This window comes from Schistocerca serialis, chromosome 8 (assembly GCF_023864345.2).
Source record: "Schistocerca serialis cubense isolate TAMUIC-IGC-003099 chromosome 8, iqSchSeri2.2, whole genome shotgun sequence".
Taxonomy (NCBI): Eukaryota; Metazoa; Arthropoda; class Insecta; order Orthoptera; family Acrididae; genus Schistocerca; species Schistocerca serialis.
The window spans coordinates 554,232,404-554,244,423 of NC_064645.1; the positions used below are offsets into that span (position 1 = coordinate 554,232,404).

The 12,020-nt window shown below is 37.6% G+C and overlaps 1 protein-coding gene across 1 annotated transcript in view; it reads right to left on the reverse strand.

The window, feature by feature from the left end:
* Positions 1–442: 442 nt before the first annotated feature.
* Positions 443–12,020, reverse strand: part of LOC126416380 (calbindin-32) — a 750,330-nt gene continuing 738,752 nt past the window's right edge. Inside the window, exon 11 of the mRNA XM_050084060.1 lies at positions 443–2,608. Within this exon, the coding sequence (XP_049940017.1) occupies positions 2,462–2,608 (147 nt within the window). The 3' untranslated portion in view covers positions 443–2,461. The remainder of the gene's footprint in view (positions 2,609–12,020) is intronic.

The following is a 12,020-nucleotide window of genomic DNA, read 5'->3' on the forward strand; positions in this document are numbered from 1 at the left end:
GAATCTATTCCACATGCTCATACCTTTGTCAACAGTCTGCAGTGTGGCACCATGTCAAATGCTCTATGGAAATCTAAAATATGGAATCTGCCTGTTGCCCTTTGTCCATAGATTACAGTATATCATTTGAGAAAAGAGCAAGCTGAATTTTGCATGAGTGACACTTTTTAAAAATGTGCTATTTGTGGACATAAGACTCTCAGTCTCAAGAAAAAATTATAATATTCAAACTTAGAATATGATCAAGAACTCTGCAGTAAAGTAATGCTAAAGTTATTGGTCGATGTACATGAGCTGCAAGGCTGCATGAAATCAAATCAACCACAATACATTTTTACTTATGTGCATCTTTTTTCATGGATCAGGAAGGTGCTCGTGTAAATACAGTGAAAATTTAATATTCCTCACTGGAATGAAGGAAATTAAAAGTCATTTTGTGTATTACAATCAAGGTTTATTTTTTGTACATGTGTAACATAAAGATACAGCTCTAAAAGATTATTTCTAACTAATTTTGATGGAGTACACATATATAATTCCAATTCTTTTTTGACTGGGACATACATTCAGTACGAATGAAGACTGGAGACTTGTTAGCAAGGGGTTCAATTCATTAACTACTAGCTTTCATGTTTTATTAATCTTAAAAAGTAAAAAGCATTGCTTCTTATTGTTTTCCACAAGTAAGCAGTCAATATCATATAGAATATCTCACAAACTCCAAACATACCTTATAACATGTACTGCATTTCATACAAAATATCATTTATTATAATAATTAACATTGATAAACATTCTTATACAACAATCAAGGTTCCAAGTAAACCCAGCCGACACAACATAAAAAATTATTTTTTTCTGAATTTCATTGCTAAACAGCATGATTGCACTAACACCTTAATGTGGACACTTTAAAAATCACTAACAAAATTCTGTTTCGCACAGCATTCCTTATCAGTTATATTTGTATATATCTATCAAGTCATTATTAAAATTTGTGCAAAATGTTTGTGCACTTTTGGACAGTAACTTTTGAAACACTTATGCAATGGATCTGTGTGTTAAATTAAAATTGGTGTTTAAAGCCACTTGTCAGGAATGTCTTTACTATTGTACCAGCAGCTACTAGTTGTACATTTTTTTTCTAAATTAATGAAGTCTTGTTCTCAATTGCTTTCAGCTTCTGTTACTTACACTATTATCTGCTTAACTCTATTTAAAGTTAGATCTGTTATGATTCATGGATTTCATCTTTTCTTATCAGTACACATTAAATTTAGTTGTTTTATATTCTTGTATTAAAGTGTGTGGCTGACTATCATGATCTGAAAGTCATAATTTAGTTAGCATTTTTATAAACACTACAAAAATTGAGCATAGCAGAAAACACATCTATTATAAGTGAAGCCAGTACATAGTTCTTAAATTGCTTATTCCTTTGTGTTTAAGACACAGTTACAAATATCTAAAAACCATTATACAGTAAATTGGGATGTTTAGAGGCTGCACCAAATGTGTATAGTACTGCCATACAAAAGTTTGACAGTTTAAGGGAACATATCTAGTGTTTTGTTCACAATATGCATCAGTAGTAAGATTTTTAGAAAGTAGCAAACTGACATGAATGGGAATGACACACTGTTACTTATGAGATAGCAGTAAGTCTTTTGAAAAATGTTGCACCTGTAACTGAGCACTAGACTCAATGTAACTCTTTCAGTACCTAAGAGATAATAAATTGCAGTAAATATTTTATTTACACTATACTTCAATTAATGTAATTCAACATAGGCTATATCTGATGGTGAATGTGGCTTTATGAATCTTATTGTAAACTTAACTGTTATTTTTATTTTTCAAATGTAACTCATGAAATTTCGTATATTGGTGTGTGATGGTGTGTCAGAAATCCGACCAGTGAAATCAAGCACATTAATGTCACTTGTTTCCATTCCTCAAGAAAAAGACACACTTTGGTTTTAGCTTATGGGTATTTTATATAACCTTGCATTAAGATGAACACTATAATACATTGCTTATTTGCCCAAACAACATTGTTTTCACCCTGAGCACTCGGGATTTTAATCCATAAAATGTTTTAATCGGCATTAAAATCTATACAAAACATTCTTTCATGAAGTATTCAACCATGTATTTGTCTCTGTAAGGTTATTTTAAAAAATTTACTTATATATGGGCTAGTTTTATTTGCTTGACCAAAGTCTTGCTTGACACATGGTACTATGTTCATGTTAGCTAAATGAGTCATTACCTTACGTTCATCAAAACTGTCATTTAATAAACTTTCTAAGACCCTATATTACTTATCATTGATGTTTACAGCTTGCTGGTTTTACTTGGAACATTTATGTGGAACAAATACAAAGTCAGCTCTTTCATTAGTGAACTTCATTCAGTATCTGTATCACCATTCATTTCAAAAAGAATTTTTTAACAGAATTTAAGCAGCATCTTCCTCCTGGTTATGTTTTGCAAGAGCCAATAGTATCATTGTGAGTTCTTTCTTATTGATCTTTCCATCCTGGTTGTAATCAACACCACGAAGAATAGTTTCCTCGAAGTCTTGCAGATCTTGAGCATCATAATCCTATAATCATAAGAAAAACATTGAAAATCAAATGTAGGGAATGTAGTAGTTCCAAGATGTTCAGTCAGTTAGCTGAAAATATAAATAATGAAGCTATATTTCCACTTTGCTGGTAAGAGGAAGGAGGAGACTATACACAAAGGGTGAATATCTATATACATGGTATTTTATTTCATTTTGAGACAGCAAAATATCTCAAATACTTTGCACTGGACTAAAAGACAGAAAGTATATGTTCACACACATAAAAGAAGGTCATAATTAGGCAAGCTTTTGGAGCCAGTGGCTCCTTCTTCTGGCAGAAGGGTTGAAGAAGGGAGAGGGGTGAAGGAAAAGGACTGGGGAGGTAAACGAGTATTTCAGGAAAGTCACCCAGAACCACACGTCAGGGGAAATTTACTGGACAGGATGAGAAGGAAAGACTGCTTGTACAGGACTGCACTGCACCAGATTTGAAAACCAGAAAGCTTAATGGTGGAAGACAGGGTAATATGCAAGACTGAGATTACTTCTAAAACATCAGGTACAAATTAACAACAATGAAAAACTAAGTGCACTGTATGAAACAGAGGTGGGAGGGAGACAGCAAAAAAATAGGTAAGAAAATGAAAGCTGTAGAAAACTAAAAGGAAGTGAAGAAAGGTGTAGTTACTGTGAAGAAATGTGGAGATTGAAGAGTCCATATGGTAAAGACATCCTCAATGTATCCAAACCAAACCAGGGGCTGGAGACTTATGGAACCCAGGAAAGCCCCCTCAAAGTGACCCATGAGAAGGTCAGCATATGAAGGAGACATACAAACAGATTAGGGGTGCAGCAATGGGAACCAGGATGGCTCCTTCCTATGCCAACCTTTTCATGAGTCACTTGTAGAGGCTTTGCTGGGATACATAAGTCTTCAGCCTCTGGTCTGGTTTAGATGCACTGATGGCATCTTCATCATATGGATTCAAGGGACTAATGATGAGGCTGACCTCTTAAAATTTCTGGAATCTCTGAATACGTTCTCACAAATAAATTTCACATGGTCCTGTTCTGAATCCCTTGCCACTTTCCTTGATGTTCATCTCATCCTCACTTTAGGGCAGCTACACACTTCTATATACATTAAACCTGCTAACAAACAACAGTTCTTAGATTTTGGCAGCTGCCATTCTCTCTATGTCAAACATACCATTCCATACAGCCTTGGCATTTAAGACAAACACATTAGTTTGGACACAGTGTCTTTACAGCAGTACACCGGCATTCTCACCTCAGCCTTCACTGGACATAATTACCCCACCAGCCTACTTCAAAAGTACTTCCAATCCTGGTACTACTGATCCTTCCAAGAAGCAACTTCATAGCACACAACTGTTCATTCAGTATTATCGTGGTCTGGAATGTATTAATCAGCTACCTCAACAAGGACATGACTTCCTAAAATCACACCCTGAAATGAGATCCATTCTGCCTGACATTTTTCCCATCACATCTAGAACAGCCTTTTGTCACCCTCCCAATCTCCACCATATACTCATCAGACCCTATGCTCCTTCTGCACTCATCTCCCTACCCTATGGCATCTGCCCCTGTGACCATCCCTACTCTAATACTTGCCCTATGCACCCTCCTACCGCCACCTATACAACCCCTTAACTAGCAAAACATACTCTATCAAAGGGAGAGCCACCTGTGAAATGACATGTCATACACCAGCTGTTTTGTAAAAACAGTTTGACCTTTTACAGCAGCATGACTACCACCAAATTATCAGTTAGGATGAGTGGGCGTAGGCAGAGGGTGTATATTGGCAACACAAAATATCCTGTTGCAGAATACGCTCTACAACATGACTGTTGTGACCTTGGTGCCCATTTCACCACATGTGCTGCCTGGATTCTTCCCCCAGACACATTTCTCAGAGCTCTCTGCTGGTGGGAACTGGCGCTACAACATGTCCTTGGTTCTCGCTACCCCTCTGGTCTTAGTTTATGTTAATTTCTTGTGTCTCAGCTTTTCTTCACAATAACTACACTTTTCTTCACTGTGTTTTAGTTTTCTACATTTTTCATTTTATGACCTATTTTTCGCCATCCCCTCCCACCTCTGTCATGTACAATACACTTAGCTTTTCACTCTTATTGACTTGTACATGATGTTTCAAAAGTAACCTCTGTCTTGCATATTACCCTGTCTTCCACCTTTAAGCTCTCAGGTTTTCAAATCTCGTGTGGTGCAGTCCCCAACAATCAGTCTTTCCTTCCCATCACGTCCAGTAAGTCTCCCCTGAACCATGATTCTGAGTGACTTTTCTGAAATATTCTCCTTTTCCTGGACCTCTCTAGTCCTTTTCTTTCACCCCTCTTCCTTCTTCAAGCCTTGTGCCAGAAGAAGGAGCCACTGGCTCCGAAAGCTTGTCTAATTATAACCTTTTTTTTATGTGTGTGAACATATACTTTCTGTCTTTTAGGTCAATGCAATGGTTTTGAGATATATTCATCAGTGAGTCTTATCATGGACAGCCTCTTATTTTGAATTTTAATCTCACTCCTGAAAGCTGCATCCTTGTCTTACACCCTTTATAATCTAAAAACTTCTTTCTTGGTCTGACAGTGTTATTGTTTCCTTTTTGTTCTTATGTGTATTGTATATTACCCATTTATTGCTAAAACTTACCCCTGTTTTCTTCAGAATTTTGAACATTTTGCATCATTTTACATTGTCAGAAGCTTTTTCCATTTCTACAAATCCAAGGAACATGTCTTGATTTTTCTTTGGTCTTGTTTCCATTATCAACCACAATGTCAGAACAGCCTCTCTAGTGCCATTACCTGTCCAAAAACTAAACTGATAGTCATCTAAGCCATCATCAATTTTCTTTTCCATCCTCTGTGTTTTACTCCTGCCAGCAAATTGTACACATGAACTGTTAAGGTGATTGTGTGATAATTCTCAGACTTGCTGGCTCTAGCAATCTTCAGAAATGTGTGGATAATGTGTTTCAAAAGCCTGGTGGTATATCACCAGTCTCATGCATTCTACACCCCAACATGAATCATCATTTTGTCCATTTCCCCCATCAATTTTAGAACCAATGGAATGTTATCTATCCCTTCTGTCTCATTTGCTCTTAAATCTTCCAAAGCTCTTTTAAATTTGAATTCTAATACTGGATATTGCATCTCTCCCCTATCAACTTCTGTTTCTTCTTCTATCACATCATCAGACAAGTCTTGTCCCTTATAGAGGCCTTAATTGTACTCTTCCCGCCTATCTACTTTCTCCTCTGGAATTAACTGTGGAATTTCCATTGAAATCTTAATGTTACCACCTAGCTTTTAATTTCACTGAAGGTTGGTTTGACTTTTCTGTATGCTGAGTCAGGCACTCTGACGACCATTTCTTTTTTGATTTCTTCAAATTTTTCATGTAGCCATCTTAGCTTAATTTTCATGTACTTCTTATTTATTTCATTTCTAAGCAACTTGTAATTCAGTACTCTTGAATTTCCCTGAACATTTTTGTACTTTCTTCTTTCATTGACTGACTGAAATATTTCTTCTGTTACCCATGGTTTCATTGCAGTTGCCTTCCTGTACCTATTTTTTCTTTCCAGGTTCTGTGATTGTTCATTTTAGAAATCTACATTCCTCTTCAAGTGAACTGCCTACTGAGCTATTTCTGTATCCCAGTTCTTTGCACTCTTATTCTTCCTGACTAGTCTCTTAAACTTCAGCCTACCCTTCATCATTAGTAAATTGTAATCTAAGCCTACATATGCTCCTGAGTAAGCCTTGCAATCCAATATGTGATACCAGAACCTCTGCATGGCCATGGTGTAATCTAATTGATATCTTCCCTTATATCCCACACTTTGCCATGTATACATCCTCTTCATCCTGTGATTTTGCAACAGAGTATTCGCTGTCACTAACTAAAATTTATTGCAGAACTCCATTAGTCTTTCTTCTCTCTCATTCATACACCTACTACCAAATGCATGTTCTCCAGTAACACTTTCTTCTACACCTTCCCTTACAGTCACATTACAGTCCTCCATGACTATTAGATTTTCATCACCCTTTACATACTGTATTACTCATTCAATATCTTCATATACTTTTTCTTCTTCTTCACCTTTTGCTTGTGATGTAGGCATGTATACTCGAACTGCTGTTGTCAGCATTGGTTTGCTATCAATTGTGATTCACAGTGAGTATTCAAAAATGTCACTGTCCACATCAATGCACTTATTTATCCATGCACAGAATGATTCATCACAACTGAGAAAATGCAATCTGCTGACATGCATTGTTCATATGCTGAATCAGGCTATCACATGTTGTTGGCACTTCATTATCGACTTCACTTTTCAAGTAACCTAAGCAAAATTCAGATGAAATAAGATCTGGAAATCTTGCAGGCAGTCTTACTAGACCACCTCATCTGATCCACCAATTACTGTCTGCTGTACACACAATTTAATACTTCCTGTCCTCCTACAGAATAATGTGCTGGACAACCAATGTGTTGTAATCACAGTATTTGTCGGAAGTCCAAGGGAAGGTCTGCAAGCAATACTAGGAGATTACCCCCACAAGAATGTTTGATATTTTTCACTATTTAAGGTGCCATCAACGAAGAAATGGCCAATGAGTTTGTCACCAATTATTTCACACCAGACATTCACAGTCCATGGACAGTGAAATTCATCTTGACATAACCATGTAGCTTTTCCACAGTCCAATAATACATATTGTGTTGATTAATTGTACCATAGTTCATGCTAGAGCAATATCGACATTCCTGCCACTTTCTACAGAAATGTAAGCTTTTTCATTTTCGTTTTCTGTCACAACAGCCTGCATTCTGACTTATAACAAAGTCAGTTTACAGAGGAACATATTTGAGATATGGGAGTTGATGTGCCTGGAATGAGATCAATTCAGATAATGAATGAACTAATGTTTCCAAACAGATACACAGAGAAAATGTGAAATACTGAGTCATTTGCACCACACATCTGTTTTTATGTTTTTGATCCAATGAATTTTCTTTGAGACGATACTTTTTGGAACTCAATTATGTTATTTGCCAATTACAGTGCCATCCATCACACAATGACAAAAGTGTTACACACAAAAGTTATGTATTTTTCCCATAGAATCTGATTCTATAATAAAAATGGAACATTTCTACTAAGATTTCAAAACTGCCCCTATTCTGCCCTCTGGGGGTGGGGCAGGGGGGCATCAGAATTGGTATCACCAGACAGTATTTTCAAAAATGTTGAATATGTATTTGACCATTTGTTAATCTGATGCATAATTTGAGATATTTTGTTGTCTCAAGATAAAAAAACCTATATGAGTGAATCAGAATGTGTGTGTGTATGTCCTGGATCTCCTCGTAAACCTCTGGATTGATTTCAACCAAATTTGGCACACAAATAGAAAACTTTATGAGTGCCAGCACTAGAACCTCCTAGATTCCATATGAATGAAGGCACAGGCAATAACATGTTTTTTTTTTTTTTTTTTCCAGCCCCTGCCATGTAAGCCGGCCTGCATGACAGGCATGTTGTGTGGGAATACTGTTTGCATGTTTCTCTGACTTTCTTTGCAAGGCCACCTACATATCACAGATGGGAAACAGTGCTCCAGCCCCTGCATGATGGGCAGCAGTATTGGCCTGCTTTATCAACCTCTATTGAAAGAGCTACAACTGTGGACAGACATGGCTAGGGAAAGGTTGAAATGGATAGAGGTGGGTATGACTGGAGAGAGGTGGCAGGAGAGGTTTGATAGGCAGAGAAGGTAGCAAGATGGGAAGGAGAGAGAAGGGGGCAGGAGGGAGGTGGGGAAGGACAGTGAATGAGTGCTGGATTGGGAGGATGGGGCATGAGGAAGTGAACACAGAGAGAATGAGGGAGGAAGAGATGGCCAGAGAGTGAGAGAGGGAGATTGACAGAGAGACAGGGGAGGAGGAGATGGACAGAGAGAAGGGGAGGAAGAGATGGGCAAAAGGGGGTGAGAAGGAGATGGGCAGAGAGGGGGTGAAGAGCAGGTGGACAGAATGAGTGTTGAGAAGAGTATGGACAGAGAAAGGGGGAAGGAGGAGATGAGAGGGAAAGAGATGGAAGAGGAAATGAACAGAAAGAGGGGGAGGGGGATAAGAAAAGCAGAAGGGCAGAGGGAGATATGTTCAAAGAGATGGTGGGGAAAGTTGGAGAATATGAAGAGACAAAGAGAGTTTGGAGAAGTAGTCTGACTGATAGAGATGGGAGGATGAAGTGTTCAGAGAGATTTTTAAGGGGGAGATGTGTGCCACAAGTGTTTGTTTAAAGTACATGCGAGCGAAGCTGCTGGAAGAGGGTCAGTATTTGTGTAAAATGCATAACATGAGTAGTTAGTTGAACAGCTCATTCTACACTTTAACATGTAGCAGATAGGTAAATGCAAGCTACTGGACCTTTAGTAATTAAGTTTGATTAAGTAACCAATTAACATATTGTTCAGGATAAACAAAAATAGGTGAAGAGAGTTTTTTCTTCAGGCTTTGATGTTGATTTTATGTCACAGTTAATATCTGAAAACACCTCAAGTTGGTAATGTGCTGCTTTATTCTTTCTTTCTTTTTTATTAATGTGCACATTAAAATTATCAACAGGAGTTAAAAGGAGTAGTGCCAAAGCCATTGACAACTTGACTACATACCAATAAAAAAAATCACATTTCAGCATGATCATAATCCACTGAATAAAAATATATTATTCAAGGAACAGGTGGATGTAGTATATAGAACTGACACTGTACTCATCAAATGAGAAATTTATTTATTTGTTAAATATATTCCTACAGTGTTTCATTTCGATATTCACGAATGACAAATGGTCATAAAATGGGGATAAAGGAGAAGTTACGTGTAACACATGGTATTATAGAACCTGGTACCAGGAAGAGTGAGCTTCATAAAAGTTAGAGATCAGACTGTAATGAGGAACTGAGCTTGTATGATACCATTTCTCAATGCTCTTATGAAATAACCCCAAAAGAATGCACTGCACAAGAAAAGTGAAATACTAAAAAACAATTAAATGAAATTCTACTCTCAGGTAAAATAATGAGACTGATATCATTCATCCTCAACTTAAAAATAAATTTTCTTTGCAGTAGAAGCAATTGTATGAACCAATAACTTTAAATCACTAAAATTTTCTAAAATTAATTGATTTATGTATGTTTTAATTCCAGTTTTGCTTTTTGTAAATCAAAGAATTTCACTCACTGTGTTTAATTTGATGTATAGTCTAAGATTGCATTTCATTTATTTTCAATTACAGAATGTAATTTTTTTTAGATTTACAAACTTCAGACACATTAAAATTGTGTTGGGGACTAGATCTTAACCTGGACACTTACTTGTGGGGAGGCACATATAATCTACTTTTCAAATCTACTCAATTTCACTTAGTAACTTTGCACAACTAAGACTTTCAGAAGAAAACATATTGTAAATAATGTCTTATGCGTAACATAGGTCTTGTTTCCAGAAATAAAGTTTCAATCTTTAATCTAGTGTACACTAGTGCAAAAGATTGTGATCCATTAATACTTTGTGCCAGATGGAGAAAGCCAAAGATCCAGGTTTGAGCCATGGCTTACTTGGAGAGGGGGAGGCTGGGAGAAGGAGAGAAGAAGATTCTTGCGTGTTTATAATATCATACATGCCCCCAGGATTGTTCTACATGGTGAGTATGTCAGGGATATGACTTGTGGTGGCTGGATACACATTTACATGTTAGGTGTTCCTGAGCTGGAGTGGATTTTCAAGGCCACCAACATGCTGTTACCATGAAATCCATGTGTACACACCAACCACCATTGAGTTCTTCCTAGCTGTTAAGGATCAGTGAAACCGAAATCTCTGTCCACTGTGGCCTGGCTGCAGCAGTCAGAGACAGCGGCCATGTGTTTGGGAGTTGTGCTTGTGTCAATGTGTGAGTGTCTTCTATTTTCAAAGGAGGTCTTTAGGCCTAAAGCTTAAATTAGTAGCAGTCTTTTCATTGTTCCTGTCTGTGACTCAGTGTCTCCTCCAGTTAGTGAGTAGCAATCTATCCTTTGTATAAGACAATGAGGTGACAAAAGCCACGGGATACTGCCTAATATCATGTAGGACCAGCTTTTTCCTGGTGTAGTGCAACAGCTTCATGTCACATGTACTCAAAAAGTCATGGGATGCCCCTGTAGAAATATTTAGCCATGGTGCCTCTATAGCTGTCCATAATTGTAAAAATGTTGCCGATGCACGAGTTTTTGCACAAAATGACCTCTCAATTATATCCCACAAATGTTCAATGGGATTCATGTCAGCTGATCTAGGTGGCCAATTAATTTGCGTCAAATTGTCTGGGATATGCTTCAAACCAGTTGTGAACAATTGTAGCCCAGTGATACAGCGCACTGTCATCCATAAAAATTCTATGATTTTCAGGAACGTAAAGTCCATGAACAGCTGCAAATAAGCATTTCCAGTGAGTGATCAGTTTAACCGGACCAAAGGACCCAATTCGTTCCTTGTAAACATAGCTTACACCATTATTGAGCCAGCACCAGCTTTCTCAGTTCCTTGTTGACAATTTGGGTCCAGTTTTTTCATGGGATCTGAGCCACACTTAAAACCTATCATCAGCTCTTACTAACTGAAATTGCGACTGATCTGATCAGACCATGGTTTTTCAACTGTCTAAGGTCCAACCAATGTCATCACGAGCTCAGGAGACATATGGAGGTGATGTCATGCTATTGTCAAGGCAATCACATTGGTTGCCTGCTGCCATAGCCCATTAACGCCAAATTTTGCTTCACTGTTGTAATGGATATGTTCATTGTGTGTCCCACATTTATTTCTGTAGTTATTTCATGCAGTGGTGCTTGTCTGTTAGCAGTGATGACACTATGCAAAAGCCACAGCTCTTGGTCTTTAAGTGAAGACTATCAGCCGCCAATGCTTAGAGTAATTCTTGAAATTTGGTATTCTTAGTACACTCTTGACATTGCGGATCTCAGAATATTGAATTACCTAACGATTTCCAAAATTGAATGTCCCCTGAATCTAGCTCCAACTACCACTCGACATGCAAAATCTATTACTTCCCATTGTGCAGCAGTAATCACATCAGAAACCTTTTCACATGAATCACCTGAGTACAAATGGCAACCTCCACCAATGCCCTGCCCTTTTATAACTTGTGTACATGATGCTATTGCCACCTATATATGTGCATATCACTATCCCATGACCCCTGCCACCTAAGTGTACTATTGACATTTAATAAATCATTTAAGGAGAGACAGGATTATAAGGGTTGTGAAATGGCTATTGAAACCAAACGTGTTTGTCTCAGTAGCAATTTCTGCCACAGGGT